We start from the raw sequence: 21035 nt of genomic DNA, 5'->3' as shown, positions 1-21035 counted from the left end.
GGGAGTAACCCTGTTCAGTTCACAGTGCAAGCGCGCGCCACCGGGGCTCCTGGTCGCCATGACGAACGGGACGCACCCCGCACACCTCGCAGGCCGGGCCCCATAACCAACCGCGACGACGACGACCAAAGCCACATCCCCTCAGTCAACAGGTCGTACGCAGCCAGACACTCCACCCGCGTGTGGATAACGACAACAGGTCTGACAGTAACTCCAGTGTCCATATGCATACACACAGACACACATACGCGCGCACACAGCAACAGCAGCAGCAGAACTACTTCCAGCGGATACACCACAGAGAGCCCACGGCGCGGGTCCCACAAGTTCCATAATTGATGTGGCGCCGCGGCTACAGTAGCCACTGTCCATCCCCATTAAATACCCCATCCGGCGTCTTACGGAAACGGATAACGAGTACACGCGCGTGGGAGCGAGCAAGCTGCGCCATTCCGCGCCTTCCATGTAGCGATGTGCGTGCAACCAAAGCGTCGCCTCGACCCTATCGTCCTCCAGTTCCACTGGCCAGCCCCGTTCCCAAGCCCGGGTTCTCCAAGCTAGATTGTTCATCCCGTCAGACATCCCACAGGACAGGCACGCACAAGGACGCTCCTGAGAATGGCGGATGGACCAAACTAACATTCAGGATATGCAGTGCAGCAGCTCAAAACACACACGTATGCTTAGCCCCCCAACCAGTGTGGCCCCAAAGCGTACAAAGGCAGGGAAAACGCCTTACCAACATTTATCGGCAGCAACTGCACACAGGCGTATTGGCTCCGCACCCCAAGACCAAGCCATTGCCGCGTCTCACCGTGATTCCGGTTTGCAACTACCCACCCGCTATCCATTGGCCCGGATCATCTGTATTTCATTCGCACCAAGGAGCCGAGAGTACAGCACCTCGCCACGTCTTGCACCACAACACGCTACCCATCAGAGGGTATAACAGCGGTACGATGTATCCACGCCAGCTTGCTCTATCATGCTACCCAAGCCAACACCCGTCATCCCCACGTAATGCGCTTCCACCGTCAGCGCTGGTCACGCAAACCCGCATAATCTCCACAATTTAGGCAGTTCCCGAATACCCCTCCCCCCAGCCTTTGCCTTTTCCTTGTTAAAAGTGGCACCCTACACATTGCAAAGCTGCGTAATATATATCGCATAATCTCGAACGGTAACAGGGCGGCCAAGCACGCCAGTCTCATGCCTATTGCAGCACAGTGCAATGCAGAAGTACGCTGCCCAGCTTAGCTCAGCCCAGCCCAGGCCATCCCATCTTTTTTGCGTCGCCTTTTTGCATCACGATGGCGCCAACTCCACCAGCTGCCCCATGCCATCGCAACTGCATCCCCTCACCTCGCTGACCCCCCTGTATCACATCGACTGTACATGCATGGCCCCACACATAAAGCCGGGCCGAGTCCTAAAGCACGCAGCTGTTAAGCAAACATCAGAGCACACACACACACACCATACACAGCCACCTCGCATCACGTTAGCACGGCACTCGTTAGCAAGGCCCAACAACCTGCAAGGGGGCCTTTTGCATTAGGGGCTAACAGCTGCAAGGCGCTAGCCGCTGGGATCGACTTCGCCAGGTGTACGGATCCTCCGGGGCTCCGCGCTGACGTTAGCACTATCGGCAGGTGGTCGCCCCGGGCCCGATCCTCCCCACGCCGCCGGCTCCTCCGGATCCAGCACCAATCGGGCCGCCGTAGCGACGCCGCCACCGGCGCCATTACTGCTGGACGCGCTGTTGCTGCTCCTAGCCGACCGGTCAACAGCGGCCACGCCGCGCACGCTGCCGGCCTTGTTGGGCTGTGAGCTGACAGGCGCTGCGGTGCCGCCGCTCGGTGACGATGGTGAGGGCGATCCCTCGGAAAGCCGCGCTGCTGTCGTCTTCCTGACCACCGGCGACGCCACTCCTGTCTGGACATCAGAGGTCTCGCCGGGCTGCGGCACGGCGCTCGGCTTGGTGTGGTTCACACCGCCGCCGCCACTGCCACCGCCGCCGCCGCCGGGTGGCGCTCCGCCGCCGGCACCACCAGCAATGGTGACCACCGCTTTGTCAGGCGTCCCCGATCTGACACTGCCCAAGACCGGAGAACCCGCAGCGACAGGAGTGCCTGCGCCGCCAGCGCCAGTGCTTGTGTTGTTCCTCGAACTGGACGAGGCCCGCTCCTGCCCCTCGGGAGCCCGCACACCCCGGACGGAGCCGTCAGCGTCAGTGGTTAAGAAGGAGCCGTACTGGTCCGCAAACGTTGCGTGCAAGTGGCCATGGCTGCCGGCGCCGGCACCCGCACCACTGCTGCCGCCGGTGCTGGCCATGTGGCCAGATGGAAAGGTGGGGATCGCGACGGGAACAGACGGCACCGCCCCGGGCATGCCAAGGTGTGCCACAACCACCGGCGGCGGTAGCGATGGCGAAGGGCCCAGCGCACTTGTCGGCCGGCTGGGCCCGCGGCTAGGAACCCCGCCTGGTAGTGGACCTCCGAAGGAATTATCCGCTCTCCCCACACCACGTGCGGGCATGCTCGAGTTGCCAACACCGTTCATCGTGCTGCGTTGATTGACGCCGCGACGGTTAGAAGCCGTGGCGCCAGTCGATAGAGTCTCTGTTGCCAATAACCCTGGGCCCCCCGAGTTCGACTGGCGTCGAATCCGCATGTGGTTCATGACCGTGTCGAGGTTGGCTGTTAGGCGGTTCACGGCGCGTTCCAACCGCTCCAACCGCTCTGCTTCGGCGGCAGCGATGGCGGCAGCCGCTGCGTTGCCGACACGCCGCATGGTCGTGCTGCCAATACCGGTCAAAGGCTCCGCAATCCGCCGCTGACCGTGACCGCCGCCGGTGACCGCAGCTGCCGTCGTGGTGGCGGCGAAGCTCCGCATGGACTTGAATGAGGGCATGCGGCTGAGTGCACGACCCACCACGCTGCGACCGTCATCATCGTCGCTGTTGCTGCCCGAAGCACCGTCGACGGCTCCGCCTCCGCCAATGCCTCGGCCGATGCCGCCTGTCAGGCTGACGGCGCGGGAGACGACCGCCCCGAGTGGGCCCATTCCAGCATTCCCCGATGCCCCTCGCGGAACAGACGCAGTGACCAGCTTGTCCCTGCATGCACACAAAATTGGAACACACACAATACCGGGGCAGGCTCAGGAGACGACCTGAGGGTAAAAGCATCAGCCCCTGGACAATGAGCTCCAGCAAGCTTCAGGTCTGAGGCGGCGACGAAAGGCACCCGGCGCCTTCCTGCAAATGCAGGATTTCTGCAAACGCTTTTGCACATCGCCGCAAACCCCACGCAACACAGCTCTTGTGTAACTGTTAACGGTGCATCGTTTAGTTCTCAAGAAACGGCCCTTCAACCCAATAGCCCGATCCGGGCGAGACAACAATCGGTCGTGCAGTCCGTAGCTAGGGAAACAAGTTGCAGCGCGCAAACAAGTTAGGGCAGAGGCACGATGGGGCAGCGGCACGTTCGGCCAAAGGCGGCCCCCGCCATGCACTCGCAAGGGCGAGCAGCACGCCGGCAGGGACAAACTAGGACACCTAAAAACATCGGCAGCACGACACACTTACGCGTCATCATCGTTGTAGTCCCCTGCACCAGCATCCTTCCTTAGCGGCATGAGCAGGTGCAGGTAGGGATGGTCCGCGTTCATAAGGCTGCCACCGGTCGTGCTCTCCACGTCGATGATCAGCTCCGCACGGCCTGAGGTGTGGGAGCACGGCACAACATGGCAGGTGGCGTCGCGCCAAAGGCCACAGCGCAACCAGATGTTGCGAGGCAGGATAGAACCCTCGAGCGTGTGCAGAGCCAGTGAGGCTCACGGAACATGGTCGCAAAGGATGAGGGCAACAATACAGGGAACAATACAAAAAGCTGAACCACATAGCCGAGCCAAATTCCTTCCGTATGGTTGGTTGCTAAGAAAGCCGGACAACACGGGCGCAGAAAACAATATGATACCACACATAGGGCAGGAGGAAGCCGTCAAGGTGTCCAAACGCAAGCTGAGGGTGCAACCTACAGGCTACCATGCATGAGGCGCGGACGGCGGTTGCGGGTTTTCGGTGCACGTTGACATAACAAGAGGTCGAAACCGTAGGGGTAAACCTCGACAAAGTTATTAGGCACGCTGCAGCTGCAAAGGGCCATGAGCCCGAAGGCTGCTGGACAGCTTCAGCCAAGCCCAGAAACAACCCCGCGGTCCTGTGGCTTTCCCAGCATTTCCCCCGTGCATAATGGCTCTCGCGGGCACGTGGGCATTGGGCCTCAATTGCTGACGTGAAGCGAAGATGCGGATGAAGAGCGGGATGAAGAACTTTAGTTCCCCTAGGAAACGGCTGGTACGTGACCGTTACCGGGTATTTGGCGCGTGTCTTCCTACCTTTGAGGAAGACGAAATGCTGGATCCCCTTGACCTTCTGGTAAATGTCCGCCATGAGGGTAATAATCATGTTGAGCATCACCACCAACAGAGCGAACATGTACACGCAGAAGAGCAGGATGGCGAACTGAAGGGAACGGAAAGGGGGACAATAACGGTAGCCGTTACCGGCTGCGTGCAGAGCGGAGAATAAGGATGTAGTGCAAACCCTCGATGTGTCAAAAGCGCAGCAACGGGCAGCGAGGTGTATCCAGCGAGAAGCAACATGGGTTCAAAACCCAGGAGCAGCACCGGACCCGCAAGACAACATATAATGGCATATGAGGGTGCCGTGGGAGGCCCATAACCCAGACAATGATAGGGGGGGAGGAGGGGACGATAGAGGGCGCGGCCCATACTCACGTGACCGTACTCAGTCTCAGCAGCCTTATGTGGGTCGCCAATTGTAAACATCACCAGGTACACGTTGAGCAGCGAGTTACCAAAGTCGCCATACAGGCTTCCAAGGCCGTCTTCACCTCCATCGCTTGTCGGCGCGTCCCTGCAACGCGATCAAGAGGCAATCGTTGGTCCATCGCCGGTGAAGGCAGCATCAAGCAGCCGAGCTGCCAGCCAGGCACGTTGCAAGCCAGCCAAACCGTCAGCCAGCATCGGTTCAGCCAGCCCTACCTGAACAGCACCATGAAGGCAACGGCGAAGCTAATGAACAGCGTGGCAAGCAAGCCGATGAAGTACTTGAGGCCCTTAATGATCTCGGCTGTCATGAAAATGAAGGTGCCCACGCCGTCAATTGCCAAGCCGAAGAACAAGACCTTGACCCACAGCATGATGACCTCTGCGGCGACCTGCCACAAGTAAGAAAATAAACCGCAAGATTACAATTTTCGAAGAAACTTGCTCTGACTCCCTACGCGCGAAGGGGAAGGGGATCACGAAACGCCGTGCACTGCAAAAAACAGGAAATCTTTACTGAAAAAATCACCCTAGGTATATCTTAGGTTCTGGAAGAAGCGTTTGACAGATACAGCCATGCCCCCACAGGTACGGGGGTTACCCCGCCAATATGCAACACTGGATGGAGGTGAAAGAAAGAGCCATGCTACTTTTGCCATGCTGCCATGCCCCACAGCGCGTTCCGGAAAGCCCCTGCGTGGTGCCCCATACGCACCAACACTGCGACGAAATCTCCCTTGCCAATGCCCTTTCGGAACACCGTGCAGGGACAGACCACCAGCGTTGTCACGTAGGCGGCAATGTCAACGATGTTCCAAAACGAGTCGAAATACGCTGCGGCGCCGAGGCTTGCGAGCTGCACGCACTCCAGGACGAGAAAGTAATTACCATACAGGAAGAGTATGGCGGCAAAGGCCACCATCGCAACGCCGCGTTTCGCACTGAACAATCCTTTCAGGCTGGCCTGCGGAGGCAAGGATCAAGTGCATGCACAGAGCTGAGTGAGATGACTGGTCTTTTGAAAAGCGTTCCGAGCAGTCGCCTTCACTGAACCCGGTAGGTGGGGCTCTCTTAAACAGCAACTAGACGTGAGCAGGATAGTCGGGAGGGCGGACATGGCTTTTACGCGCCATGCGCTGCGAAAGCGCCAGGACTAATGGTGCACATTCAAATGCACCACCGTGGGAGTAATACCGTCGGGGTAATAGGCGCACGCATCATGTTCTGCGTTCTCCGCAACAAGCAACCCACAATCGCACTGCCGTGCCCAGAACCCACAATCGCACTGCCGTGCGACATGGCCCATCCAGGTAAATCAAAAATGCAAGCAATGCTTCCAACCCGGCCCGGCCCAGCGCCTAGCCCAACCCACCGAAGTGTCGTGGTCCGCAAACAGCACTGCGAAGACGGTGAAAATCACCGTGTACAGAAGGTACACGAGGGCCTTAATGTAAATCCTCCGCTGCGCAAAGTTGCGCCATTTGTAATCCACAATCGCCTGTAGCACGGTGAAATGAAGGGCCGCACAGCGAGATTTTTCCGGGTCTCATTTATGGATCGAAGTTGCCCAGCGCATGGCAAATGGAAGGGCGGTAACGACGATACCGTCAAACCATTGAGTTGGACGGCTTCCTCTCACCTTAACGGTATCGCTGCCGTAGGTCTGCACAGGTACGCTGCTCTCCACTAGTGTGTGCAGCACCGACGTCTTGCCGCTGGCGGCCGCGAAGGGCAGCGGCACCATGCACGCCTCCATGAGCGCCATAGGCCCCTTGTTGCCCTGCAGAGCGACACAAAAGCACAAGCAGGTGCGAGCGGACCGATTTTCGCGACGATAACCCCATGTCGGGTTGGAATCCCTGCTGCAATTCCCCGGATTTCTGGATGTAACCGAGCGCGCAGCGGATGCTAAGCCAGATGTTGCTATCAGCCTAAGAGGTGCAGCGAGGATAACCGGCCTCCCAAAATTCCCATGAGTCGGTGTAATCGTCGAACGCAGCGTCCTAGGCAATCCGACTTGGTTGCTTACCCCCCCAAGCTGAAGCTCGTGAGTCCACATCTCCTTGTACGACGTGTACGATGGCGCAGACGTGACAATCATGCCCCGCGCGGCAATGGAGGATGGCACCTCCATTTCACCCAGAGGCCGCAGGGGTAGACCTGACAAAAAGACCTACAACGGCAGCAGCAGTAGCATTCGCAATAATAAGCGCAATGGCAGGCGCAGGCGAAGTAACAGTAGTAGCAACAGCAGGCGCAGCAGAACATAAAGGGAAGCTCGGAATGGTTTGGTCAACTGTAAAAGACTTCAAACATCTGAGGAGTTTGAAGACGTCGTTCAACGACGTCGCTTGTGTGGAAATACGGTCAAGTGCGAATGAGGGGCAACCCAAATGGTTTCCGTGGACACACCTGGCACATGGTAGGGTACTGTTGCGCCACTGCCGGAATGGCGGCAGTAATGGCATGGTACGACCCAGGGGTCACTTTCTGTGCCAGCACCGCGTCAAGCACGTGCTGCACGCAGTCCGCTGCGCCAGCGTCCAACGCAATCTTTATGACATTTGGTTCCGTGCGGTCGGGCGACTGAGACTCCTGCGCACGTGGAACAATGCGGCAGCAAATCCAGACGCAGCAGGTCAATGGGTTCGGCAGTGAGCGGCAGTATTTCTGTATTGCGCCGCGCTTGGCGTGAGCATAGGAAACACCAACGCAGGGCGATGACGGGTGTTGTGTGCGGAACAGGGCATGGCGCGGCGCGCCGAAGCACGTCTGTGACAATCGGCTGTGACAGCTGTCGCCCAAGCACAATGCAGCAACAGCTTGCGCTCTTGGTAGTCCACCTTGCGAATGTACATCTGCGTTACCTCGCTTTGTGTATATGCGCAACATGTGCCTGTGTGTGTGTGCTTTTAGTTTTCTGCGCAGCTCAGCTGACAAACTCACCGGCCAAACCCTGTTGCTGCCCCGGTTGCCGGACGCCGATGGCACGCCGGAGCCGGCCGAGTTGCCCTCCCTGCCGATGCCGCCCTTGCCTCCAGTACTGCCAGCGCCACTCTGCGACCGCGTCTGGTCGTGATCCTCTTCATGCCAGCCGTTGCGGCTCAGGTCGCTCACGTGGCGCTGCGCATGAAGGCATTCCACAATAAAATAGAAAAGAGATAAGACATGAGGGAAAGGCAGGCACAGGACGCCAAACCGGTGCTTAGCACCTCGCGCACTCCTCGACAATAGAGCGCAAGGCAGCTGTCTGGACGCATAGAGCATAGATAGCGGACTAGGCATTCCAATGTCGCCAACAGCCCGTCCTAACCACCAAACTGCAGCGGCGTGCTACAGAAAAGCCTCTTCCCAGTTCAATTTATGTATAGCTTAACCCATAGGCAAGAACTAAGCAGTGACCCAGTCATTTACCACGTCCACGTTGTCCTCCGGCGGCGTGGCCTCTTCCAAATCCCTGCCGCCGCCGCGCGAGCTCACGCGCGCCAGCTTGTGCACCATATGGCGGATGCTGCGGCCCAGGTTGGTGGTCGTCAGCTGGGAGGAGCTGCCACCGCCGCCATGCGGCACGCCGTTGCCAAACATGAAGCTGCGCCTGCGGCTGCGCGCACCGGCGCTGTCGCGCTCGCGTTCCGCCTCCAACACGGAACCCAGAAGGGACCGTCGACCGGTGGCATACGTGATGCCGCCGCGCACGCTGCCGTCCATGCCTCCAGGACCGCTGCCGCCGAAGCTTCGGCGGCCAATAAGAGAGGGCTGCTCCTGCGGCGCCGAATCCGTCATGACCGGCACATCCACGCTGATGTTGCTCGTAAGGCCACCACCTGCTTCGCTCACGGCGCCGGCCGTGCCGCTGCCAGTGCCGGGGCCTTTGCTGGGATTGTTCTTGAGGATGGACGGGAGGCTCCCGGTGCCGGGAGTGGGGCTTGACGCCGCCGTTCTGTGCGCGCCAACGGCTGCCTCGGTCGCAAACATTAGCGAAGGCTTCATGGCGCGCGGACTTCGCGGCACGGTAGATTCACGGTCGATGGACGGGTGGACAAAACGGCAGGTGGACGGTACGTTTTTGTTAAGTGTGTGCACCGCCGAGGATGTGATCACGTGGGGTTGGCTGTAGGAGGGCTAGATAACGCCCGCGCTGCGGGTAAGGAGTCATGAAATGTGCAACACCTCCAGGGTTCCCCTAAATTATGATGTGCATATGAGGGCCAGGGTGACGCCAAGCGCAAATCGTCATTCCACGGGCCCGGCGACAGGAAGGAGGCGCATGCCGACGGGTGGTTTAAAGCCATACGGATACTTGCAGGACGGCGGAACGTTCCGGGTTTATGGCGACCGGACCGGCCGGGCCTTACCTGCGAATTGGTCGATCCTGCAGCTCAGCCGCTCCCAGGTGGCCCGAGCCCAGCGGCGACGCGTTGCCCCCGCCCTGGTCTGCCATTCCGGCCGCAGCGCGGCTCTCCTCGCTAGGGGTCCCCGCGCGCTCCCTTGTTGGCGACAGCAGCTCAGCACCAGAGCGCAGAAAGGAGCCCATGCGGCTCAGCAAGCCGCCGCCGCCGGTGCCTGCGCCGCTTGACGGCCGCCGCTGCACGGCCGCAGCCGCTGCCGCCGCTGCCGTTGGCGACGTTGCCACCGTTCGTGGCGCGGAGCTGCTCAGGCCGCTATCCTGATCATCATCATCGTCCAGATTCTCATCCTCGTCATCTACAATGCGGCCCTTGTCCAACGGCTCCAACACGGTCAGCTTCTTCCCGCTTACGCCAGGCGACCCCAGCTTCATCACGGCATTGCTGCTGTCGCCGCCCAGTAAGTTGCTCCGCTTGCTTCCATTGCCCTCCCACGCGAGCCCGGAGCCTCCGCCGGGTGTGCTCTGCTTGCCCGACGTGCCGCCGATCTGCATCTGCACGCGCGGCACGTGACGAATCGACGACAGGATCGAGTTCTGTACCGCGGACGCCGTAAGGCCCAGTTTGCCGGATCCAGACGGGACGCTGCCGATGATGAGCTTGGTAATCTCGGGGTTGGAGTTGGCAACGGCGTGCATGAGGATGGTCCAGCCGCGCGAGTCCTGTGTGTTAGGCAGCAGTGGGAACTGCCGCAGCAGTCGTGCGTAAACCTCCCTAGAGCGCCCGACGCTGAGAGCACTAAGCCGCTGGTAGAGCATGGAGCCTTCGGGCACGCAGCGCAGCTCCGCACCCACGTCCTGCGAGGAGGAATGCGCGAAACGCGTGAGGTAAGTATCCGACGATAAGAGGCCCAGTAAGCGAGCCAACCATCCGAGCAGGCCTTGAAGCCAAGCACAGCACGCCTTGGAATCGTGATGAGATTTCGTCGCTTACCCAGTCGATGAGTTGGCCCTTGGCTGTGCACCCCGCCATGCGACTCCCTGTCGCTGACAGATCGCAGTGCACGAAGCCACCCGACTCCACGGCGCCCATCACGCGCTCGAAGTTCGCCTGTGGGTGTTGTTTTTCCGATTGGGCACACAAAGCCACGCCGGGATGCGGGGGCCGCATTAGCGCAGGGAGGAGAGCACAACCAGCTAAAACGCATACAAAACCAGCTTCCCTCTGCAATCAGCTTCCCTCTGCAATCACTAGGATGCCACATATAAACACGGTGTCGTGTATCTTCCAAGCAAATGCATGGCGACTGAAAAGGAACCCGGGGGGAAGGGATCAGCCGGAGGGGCGGACTATCCTTTTTCTCCATTCAAGCCGCAAGACCTGTGACAGAACTGAAAGCGTGCGGTCAGACCTGGACACACCTGGCAAAGCTCGCTGCCTGCCGCCGCGTCCCAGAGCCTTGCCCGACCGTCAGAGCCCACAGAGAGCAGCCGCCGCGAGTCGCCAGACCAGCCGCAGTCAAACACCTTGCCGTCGTGGGCGGGAATGTCGTACAGCAGGCAATTTCGGGCGACATCCCAGATAAGGACACCGCCCTTCTCACCGCCGACCTGCGCAGGCAGAGGTAAAACAGGAGACGGGTCGCAGCAACATGAACTCGCTCATGGTAACAAGACGTTGTACCTGCACTCCACCACAGCTGCGCGTGGATTTCTAAGCCGCACCGTCCGCCTAGGATGAAGGGACGGGAATCTCTTGAAACACGAGCCTAGTGACATGAAGTAAGGAGCGCTGGGCACAAAGAATGCGCGCACACGTCCGAACCGCATGCGGGCATGTGTGAGTTGCGTCGTCACAGGCTATCCTGTCCTGATCCAAACGTCCAGATCCGGTTCATACGCACCAGTAGACGTGTGCCATCAAAGCTGAACTTGATTGTGAGACCCTTGCCATCCATGGCGTCGTCCAGGGAAGCCAACTGCGCAGCACAAACAAGCGGCAAGAGAAACCGAGAGCAGTTCAGCACCTTCGTGCCAGGGCATCCATTCACTACTAGGCAAATGCATGCGCGACGCCTTTAAGTAGGTGGTCAACGGCCTCGCGGCACAACGCACAAAGGAGTCTAGCGTAAACCAACGCGTCGCGCTTCTTAGCCTTTGGCCAAGGGCCTCCTCTCACTCTCTCAAAACTATCTACTACTATCTTTATGTGGCCCTTCAGCACGACCCACCTGACGGCCCTCGTGCACGTCTAGGATAACGATGTGCTCGTCTGCCCCCGTGGAAGCCACCATGGTTCCGCAAGGGCTAAGGCTGCAGCACAGCACCGAGCCGTCGTGGGCGGGTATAACCTGTGGGAAGATTTGGATCACAGTTGACAGGCGACGTCACGCATGTTCTTCGCACCCAAAGGAAAAAACTTGCAGATGGCAGAAGAGCTGGCCGTATATAAGTTCTGAAAGCAAGAAATCAGAAGCACGGGAAACGATGGTTCAATACCCCAAAGCTGCTGCTTTCCGAGGCGGACCACCAGAAATAGGTTGGCGTACCATCACCCAGGCTGGCCGCAGGAAAGTCCCGTAGCCCATTCAAGTCGATGCCTTAAGGAGTTCACAACGAAGGCCCCTGACCAAGCAACGGCGCGCTTGCTGTATGCTAGCAGGCCGTCACGCGTCGACGCTCCACAACCTTTCCCCCCCAACGAAGCCGCAATCCAGCAAAGGCACCGAACAGCGCGCACCTGCTTGGGCGAATGTGTGACTGTGTCCCAGATGAAGATGAAGCCATCCTTGTCGCCACTAGCCATCTGGTTGCCATCCACGCTCATCTCCACGGCCTGAACGGGCGCTTGGTGACCCACAAGCACCGCCAGTTTCGTCTGTCGCCGCCAGTCCCACATGATAACCTGCGGTACGGATACCATCGGTTAGCGTATCCAGTTAACGGACGCAGATCAAAAAGTAAAGCCCCGCAGGAGCATGATGGTTTGCCGTATATACACATTGCGGCAAGTGAAAGCAGCAATAGCGGCAGCAGGGCATGAGAGACGTAGGCGTTGCCCGCAGCAGCCCCCCCCCCTTCACCTTGCAGTCTTCCGCGCAGCTGTACACCGCCGTTGCATCATGTGTGAAGCGGACGCACGTGATGGCGTAGCGCTTGTGCGCCACCCACTTGTGCATCTGTTGCTGGTGCACTACATCCCACACCACGAGCTCGCCACGGAGCGTGCCGCTCACCTGCGGGGGTTCACACACGCGCGCGCATAGGCACATGCAGTTTTCCAGGATTACGCCTGCAGCTCAGTCCACAGCCCAATTGGACTGGTTTCAAAGCCTGAGCGTCGCACACGGGCATCGAAACTCCACTGCGGCTTACCAGGAGGCGCCCGTCGGAGGAAAAATCAAGGCAGCGCGTTCCGCTGGTCTCGTCGCTCAGCATGTGGACGGTCGTGTCGGGGGCGCAGAAGAGCACCATCGGGTGGCCGTTAGTGCCGGACGTCAGCGCCGTGCCGTGCCGGAACAAGTAGCTGTTGCCAGGATGCTGTTCAGGCGGGCGCGGGACCATGTCGTACATGGCAGCGTGGTTGATAGGATCGTACAGCACGACAGCGTCGTGTGCGACGCAGGCGCGGTTAGGAAGCGATCCTATAGATTCGGAGGAGAAGATGCGGCTGTCTGCGGGGCATGGAGAAAGACGGGAGCGGGGACGAATGGTAAGGTGGCAACCTCGAACAAGATAGAGCCCAAACGCGACGCAAGCGCATAGTGGACGGCCGTCCGAGTGCTTGTGTGCTGCCAGGGTGTATTACCGTGCTTGTGTTACCGTGCTTGTGTGGCATAACAGGTACATAGGTTTCATTTCGGGAAACGAGTGCCTTCCAGTTCTGCGCTTTCATAATGCACTGGAAAGCGACGCCTATTCCTGCTGCGCTGCCAGGGTGCTTGGACATCGGGGCCATTCCTAGTAAAGCTTTGTTAAAGCCGCGGCAGCACCTAAATCACTATCTCGGAATCTCGCTGGTAAAGCCAATGCTCACTAATGGTAAGACTCCACTTTTCCGCACAGGAATACGTCCTCCTAAAAGAAATCCTTGTTTTTCCTTGGGGAAAACTCACTATCAGCGATGAAGTCCGTCACGTGGTGAATGGTGCTCCTATGGCAGTCCCACTTGATAGCCTGCCTGCCGCACACGCTCAGCAGGATGTGCTCCTGCGACAGGAACCACACAAAACAAAGAATCAGAAACGCGGTCCAGGGGAGATCTGCTTCAACCCCCCGCGAAAACTAACATCTCGCACATGCCGTGCCGCGTCCGGTAAGATTTTAACCGACGGCGTATCGTTTTCGGTTGAGTGTATGCCCCCCTACAGCCAATCCAAGACACCACGCCCTCGCGCTTTTGCACCAAACACGAAGCCTTCAGGGCTGCGCCTGCTCCTCATGGACCCAAACCTAAAGCTACCCCGAGCAACCGGTGCTGTAGTTCCAGCAGGCAGGTGGATAAAGGCAGACATGCATAACATGACCCTGTGTCCCCCCACTGTACCGGCTTCAGCAGGAAAGCCACGTCATTGATGCTTGATGCGTTGCCCTTGTAATATGCCGCCCTGCAGTACATGCAGAACATACATGGCCCCACAGCACAGAACATCAGGGAACAACCAAAGACGAAGAGAGATCTCCAGGACTACCATATGCCACACCACAATGCGCTGACCGGGGATATGTCAATTGGATGCGAAATCAAGATTTCTGGGCTACCATTCAAAACAGTATACAGTGAAAACTAAGCAGGCTGGTGGTGACCGCAAGCACACCCTGGTAACGATGACCCCTGCAGCGCCGCTGCAGCACGGCCTGGTAGCAATTCACGCAAACCATACCTGGTGCCTGTTAGGGGGTCGATGAGAGTCACGCTGCCGTCCGCCGAGCCCACAGCCAGCACGGAAGCGTCCGCGTTGAAGGTAAGCCGCGTCGCCGGCAGGTCCGTCACCTTGACATCGGACTGTAGGGCGACGAAGGAAACCGGCCGGAATGTCGAGCACCCTTTGGCCTTAGGCCAAGCAACAAAACGAAAAGTGTCCCGGACGGACCTACCTGCAACACGAAGCTGTTCAAGCTCCATACATGCACGGAGCCGCCCGCCGTCGCCGCTGCCAAAAAGGCCTGGTTCGGGCTTATGGCCAGCGATGCGACCTCCGTCAACTCTGGGACCTCTAGCTGCCGAAGTGGCACCAAGCCGTACGCCTTGGCTGCACGCGCATGGCGCAGGGAGAACAAGGCAGGGGCGTTCCGGTAAGGTCTGAGACGGGCAGTACATGTATCTTGTGCATGGCAGGGATCACAGCAGCACGGCCATGACGAGCCAGGCGGATGCGACAAGATATCGCGCTGAGGGATTTTATACCTTCGAAGGGCATGGGACTGATGCTGCAGGTCCTGTTCATTTGTTGACTGCCGATCCAGCACTGCGCTAGCAGCCGTATTCTCCATTGAAGCTAAGCCACGATATCCACCGCGAGGATGGCCTGAAACCCGCGCTCCCCTGCTCCGCCCTCACACAGTAAGCCGTGCGTTCCAATACACGCGATGACTCCTTTCTCACTCACTGTTTCCTCTTTCATCCCCCCACCCACTGCGCATAGAAAGGCTAGAATGGGTTGCCGTCGGCGCCGCCGGCGCTACCCTTGGCAAACCACTGGCCACTGATCCCCGTCACGCCTCACCGTTCCAAACGAACACCTCTCCAACACGGCTGGCGGTGACCAGTAGATCGCTCCGCTCGCTGAACAGCAGCCCAGTGACGAAGTCGGTGTGCGCGTTCAGCGCCGCCACCACGAGGCCCCGCCGCATATCGGTGACCACCACCATGCCGTCTCGCCCCGCCGATGCCACTTGTGCGCCGTCGGGCCGCATGACCAGCTGCTCCACGGGGGAATCCTACAGAGGTTCCCATACGCCGTGTCAATGAAACGCAAGACCGACTGTGTTGACACAAGCTCCGCGCCGGGGCTTACTATCCTTTGCACAGATCAATGCTTGTGAGGCGGGTTTGTAAACCAAGCGCTTGATTTAACAATAACGCACGAAAAGCAAGGTATCGATACCCAAACTAAACGCCTTCCCACCGGCGTTTACTGACAGTGTTTCGCGGAAACGGGCTGCATACATACATAGATATGGAACAGCAGCATAGCTGCATCGACCCATCCATTCTCCTATACACACGGCTCATCAGCTTCCTTGCCGTGAGCATGCTGAATGCTGTCGTCACCACGCACATAGTGCCCACGTTCGCCTCCTATTCTCGGCAAATCCACTTCAAATTTTGGTGCCGTTGCCTGGCCTTCCCTCCAACTTTATGGCCCAGGCCCCGCTTCACACGACATAGTGTCCGCACATGCTACCAGCGCGGCCACAGCAACACACACCTGCTTGGAGTGGGTCCACGTGACCGACGCCACAAGCCCGGGCCCATCGCACACGTTCCAACACCGCAGGCAGCCGTCCTTGTATCCCACGACTAGGCTGCTTCCGTCCGGCGAGGGCGCCACGCAGCACACCAAGTCCGAGTGCTGCCGCAGGACCTCAAAGGCACGGGCCGCATCGAGGAACCACAACAACGCATGGCCCTCGGTGTCCACAGTCAGCGCGCGCGTGCCGTCCGCGTTCACGTCCACGTAAGCAATGGGGCTGGAATGTGCCTGGAGCCGCATGACACACGCGCTGTCTGACAGGGTCCAGACCAGCACCGTGCCCTCGCTGTCGCCGCTGACTGCAACCTCGCCGTCGTCAGAAATCTGTATTGTGCACGGGGTTGGGGAAGAGGTTGGGGGCGGATCAAGGTATGCAAACTCGACGAAGCTCCGGGTCTGCGGCATGTCTGGACAGATGGAAAAGGCTCATCATTACTTGGAAGCTGATCCTTCCCTTACACTTGGCCGATGTTTAGATCAATTAAAGATGGGTAACAAGTATTATTTGTTGGCAAAGGGAGGGGCCATCATTGGGCTTGATAAGGGGGATTTGCACAGGTTCTATGCACAACGCGAAGCAGCTCTTGACCGAAACCCTACCTAGTTGCCCGTGGCTACCCGCCGCACGCGAACCATTGTCGTTGCGCCCATCCCTGATGTCGGAGTGAGGTCCCGCGCTGCACAGCTCACCTTACAAAACATCACGTCACTGGCATGGCCCTGAAGAGTCGTACGGAGCATTCCCGTTTCGCTCTCCCACACGTGTATGAGGTCATCTCGACCAGCAGTTATAAAGAGAGATGAATCATTGCTGAAGTCCGCATGCGTTACGGCTCCATTGCATACCTGCCACATGGGCGCGAGAGAAACGCAGACGCATGATATCGCAGGTAATGTACGGGAATACACTATTACATAAATAAACAGTTTTTGATCTCAAGTCATACTCATTTCATCACTCATTTCATCACTTTATCGCCGCGCATGAAAATCGTTATGACATTGCCCGTAGATTTATTGTGCGAACCTCGGCAAACATAACTTGCAAAGCCAAAACCATTTCGGAGACACTCTCAAATTATAAATAAATTATTATTTAACTTATAACAGCCTCAAATGGTATCGCTTATGCCCAAAAACGTTTCCTTAGTCGCAGCACGATAAAATCCTACTAAGGGCCTCTTAACAATCACAAACAAAAGCATAGGACTTTCGACGTGACAACTTAATATATACAGATAGCATTTTCCCAGAAACGAGGGGAACGCGCCAGTAGGTGAGACATAACGTTGCACCTGTAAGTAAATCTAGGTCGTTAAATACAAGTCCATAATTAGGATTTCGCACTCCAACAACTGGGATGCATAATTGTTTTCTGGGCGTGGCAAAAAAGCGCATCTAAAGCCTTCCGCAGACCAGCACTCTCTAAGGCGCTGTGCTTTACCTGGCGTGATGACAACCTAACCTAGCTAGTGTGCCACTCCGATTGCCCCCATCATGAATATGCGCGAAACACAACACTTACCACCATTGGTATGTGCACGTCCGTCTCCGTGTGGTACACCACCAAGTTAATGCCGTAAACCTGTTCCTGGATGAACAACAAGACCTGCGCGAGCGGTCAAAAACGGGTTAAGGAGCATAGTCTGGACCAAGCAAAGCTAACAAAAATCCCATACGGACCGTAAAAGCCCTGTCATCCCTTGCAATGCGTCCATAACAGGTTGCCACACACCGGACTGTCGGTCATCCTCATCCGGCTATGAAAGCACGCCTCCCAGCTCAACCCCCCAAACATGCAGCCGAGGCAGAGCGCATCCCAGCACCCAGGCCACAACCCGGACTCCTAAGCTGCGGCCCCCGTGCCTCACCTTTGTGCCGTCCGGACTGATGACGTAGCAGGCGCGGTTACGACACTCGGCCACCTCCTCATACAACTGCGTCGTCTGGACGCCGCCCGTGCGCGTGCTCAACATAACAAGCCCGCAGTCGTCGCCCGCACACGACATCACCGAATCGCCGTTGGCACTGAAGCCGCACTTCTTGCTGATATGACCAGTGTCGTACCTCCGCAACATCCTCGCTGCGAAGCGGCATTCCCCGGAAGGCATCAGTGAGCGCGGACAACAGACACATCCCCAGCACAATCACAATCCCCGGCCTACTTATGCAAATTGGGGACTGATACTTTAAGTCATGTCACTGCCATTACCATGTCGCGTGTGCCCAAGATGACTTCCGCCCAAGGTACGTGTGACCCAAATGATCCATCCATGGCTTCGCTGCCGAGCCAAGACCTTAGCTAGCGAACCACCACTTCCCATCCCTGAATCTGCTCTCCCCACCCAGAATCCACCTTCGTGCAGCCGCTAAGAATGCGCAACAGCAAAACTGTAAAGTACGTCACCGCACCCCAACCAAGGAGCGCATAGCCAACGGCATGCGAGCTGGGCATGGGGACATCCCAAGCCCAATCCGCGCCTGGAGCATTACTGCAGAGGCCAACCTACGGACCCCTCGAAAGCAGGTCCTTGACCTAGCTCCTGAAACTCGCCTTTCTTCCTGCCCTACCTTCGGTGACGTCCCAGAGCTCCAGCTGCCCCTCGTCGTCGCAGGACAATAAATGCCTGCCATCACGGCTAAACACAATGTGCGCCAGCGGCTCCGCGCCGACGTCGAGCATGTTTACGAGATGCTTGTTGGCGGTCAACCATACACAGACCTGCAAACCCAATGCAGCGCAATTTAGGTCAAAGCTCTGGACTCCGTTGGAAGCGGGAAGTCGCGGTCTCGATCCCCGGATACAACCGGGATTACCGTTACACATCACTGCGGCTGCCACGCAACATTTGCGTAACTTACACTAGCCCAAAGCAACCTTTGCGTGATCCCCTGTCGCAAAGCACAACCCCTAAGACGCCCCAAATGCCTCCGTCATTTCTGCATTATGACATTTGGGATTCAGCGTTTCCTTACTAACACGTCCGCAGGGGCATAGTTTGCAGCGCAGACCAAGCAAATTCGCGCGCCTCCGCATCACGTTACCTTCCGCCATCCAGGCCAATCCCTGCGCGCGAAACCCACCTTGCAGTCTTCAGTGGCAACCGCCACTTTGCTTCCATCGGAATTGAATGTGGCGTAGCGCACAGCACCTGGAGTAGGCCCCGTAATCGTCACTACTAACACCCCGTCGTCCGCCGACAGCAGCTTCACATCCGTGCCATACCCCCAGCGCATGACGTATGCACCGTCGGGAGAAAAGCATACACCCTGTTCGAGGGCGTGAAACGTGCAGGCAATGTCGCTTATCGTTGCAGTGTCGGCCATTGTGAGCGCACAAAACAACGTGACTGAGGTGCGAATGCATGGGATGCGGAAGCCATCAACCTGCACTAAAAAGGCTATGTCCTCTTTATCCACACGCTTAGCATTTGAGGTATACGCCAACGCCCACAGCTAGCCGCCCAGTGGTGCGATCATGCGAACAGGAACATAACCCAGAGAAAACTGACCTTGCCCGGTGTTGGGTTAGGCGCGAAGAAGTAGGTCGATAAACAACCCGTGCGTGTCTGTAGACTGGGGCCCGTCTGGCTGGCGGTTTGCTGGAACATAATGCTGCGCTTCCGAAGCTGCAAATCCTTGACGGCAGTGACGACATCAGCTGTCGTACCATTCCCCTGCCCCGGAGCCAGCAGGCCAGCATGAAGGACGCTGTGGGAGCGGCCCCCAAGTGCACCGCTAGCGCTTGCACCTTCCTTCGGCCCCAGGCTGTTGGTTCCCGACAGCCCAAGTATTCCCACGTTGCTGCCCGTCCGCGTGACTTGGCGGAAACTTGTTGGCCCATTCGATGACGGGCGGCTGATGGGATGCGTGGCAGCGACCTTGGGGCTGTCCCCAGTATCTCCCGCTCCCATATCTGTTAGGTGCAGACCGAAGCGCGGATAGTCACCGTTATAGCAAGCAGCTCGCTCCCTACGCCATGCCTTCAAGAACCAAGCGTTTAATTGAGTTGATAAAAACGCCCTATTACGTAAAAAACTAATCATGCCAGGCTAGAAGTGCCATCGTATTAGCGGGCTGCATCGCAGCTGCAAGCCCTCCCAGCTATGTAGGACTATACCTGTGCAATGCATTTTCATTTTTCCAAATACAGAGGCGACTAGTTATGCTTTAGCACTGGGTAGGTGTGCGGCAGCACTACACGTGTAGTGAGGAGGCAGGAGCCTCACCATTTGCTGCAGAGGAGACCTTGCGTAGGACTGTTGTCCAGCTCAGTTTGGTTGCCGGCCCGGGACGACGAGGTCCCGGGTCGTCGTCTGCAGAACACAGAAGCGGAACTTTAAGGGACCCCTTAGCACTACAATCTATTGAGTCCGTCGCTACACCTTGCTGACGTGCATAAGCACAGCTTCTGTAGCGACACTTCCTTTTTCGCAGGCGTGCAAGGCCGCAGAGCGCACGCAAGCGAGGCGAAGGGCCGTTTACCTGCCATCCCCGAGAGGGACCAGCGTTAGCTCCAGTTTATCCTTGTAGACAAGTCCCGTGCCAATACATGGCGCTCCATAGCCGGAAGGTACGTAACCGGCTAGGCGCCCGAGAAGTTCGAGCTGAACTCCTACTAGCGACTTGCAAGAAATGAGCAGCTGAGGATTTAACTTCACTCCTTATACAATAATTTCTGTTATAAAGCTTCAACCGGCTGAGCTTTCAAGTCACCTGGCTTAGAATAAAAGGTTGTCCAAGCCATCAATTATTTGTTGGTAGTCGCGATGTGTCTGTGTCTAGCAGTTGATAGTATGTCGGTAAGGAGAAGCCCGCAGAGAAAGAAACCGTGTGTTGTACTCAGTACGAGCAGGACAAGCTGCTAGACAAGTCAATAGGCATCATACTGGCAATATACAGGAATGTTGTGTGTACCCTCTCTGACCCAGGACGCCTTAAGACAATCCACTATGACCAAGTCAACTACTGGACGAACGGCTGTGTCATAGTTGAAAAATGTCTCGCGCGTTCTTGGAGTCATTACATTTTTTATCAAAACAATAACACAACTTCAATTGGATCACATCAGCAAGCAGGCGGAAAGGAATGCCAGCACCTGCCGATGGGTGTACAACCTCTAGGTGGACGTGCATTGGCAAGGCTATCTTCTGGCCAATCATTTTAGTCTTTCAAGCTATAAGGTAGTTACTCAAATATTCTGGTAGGACGCTGATGTCATGTGTGCTGGTGCCAACCGTACTGTACGCAAGCCTACCCAACTGCCCCAAGAACCGGTGACGTTCTTTGGGACCTGCCACCCTTTCCAAATGCTTCAAACCCCAACGCTGTACTCAACTTGCTTTCATTGGTGATTTCAG

At 57.6% G+C, this 21035-nt stretch overlaps 1 protein-coding gene across 1 annotated transcript; it reads right to left on the bottom strand.

Annotated features, from left to right (window-relative positions):
- Nucleotides 1–1578: 1578 nt before the first annotated feature.
- Nucleotides 1579–20837, bottom strand: VOLCADRAFT_88109 (uncharacterized protein; the record flags this gene model as incomplete). The annotated part of the gene is made up of 34 exons (XM_002947657.1): nt 1579–3118; nt 3590–3722; nt 4402–4528; nt 4804–4942; nt 5071–5246; nt 5570–5818; nt 6227–6352; nt 6494–6634; nt 6884–7027; nt 7267–7449; nt 7801–7977; nt 8269–8794; nt 9210–10057; nt 10194–10310; nt 10622–10810; nt 11104–11178; nt 11431–11550; nt 11940–12104; nt 12283–12435; nt 12575–12873; nt 13315–13408; nt 13746–13806; nt 14083–14204; nt 14297–14451; nt 14926–15139; nt 15631–15999; nt 16366–16521; nt 17201–17284; nt 17547–17758; nt 18247–18397; nt 18760–19131; nt 19188–19591; nt 19905–19991; nt 20774–20837. The coding sequence occupies 34 exons, from the start codon at nt 20835–20837 to the stop codon at nt 1579–1581; spliced, it is 8172 nt and encodes a 2723-aa protein (XP_002947703.1).
- Between the last annotated feature and the right edge of the window lie 198 nt (nt 20838–21035).

This window comes from Volvox carteri (assembly GCF_000143455.1).
Source record: "Volvox carteri f. nagariensis unplaced genomic scaffold VOLCAscaffold_7, whole genome shotgun sequence".
NCBI classification, from domain to species: Eukaryota; Viridiplantae; Chlorophyta; class Chlorophyceae; order Chlamydomonadales; family Volvocaceae; genus Volvox; species Volvox carteri.
The sequence above is the reverse complement of the archived record's forward strand: the minus strand, read 5'-3'. Positions and strand labels throughout refer to the sequence as shown.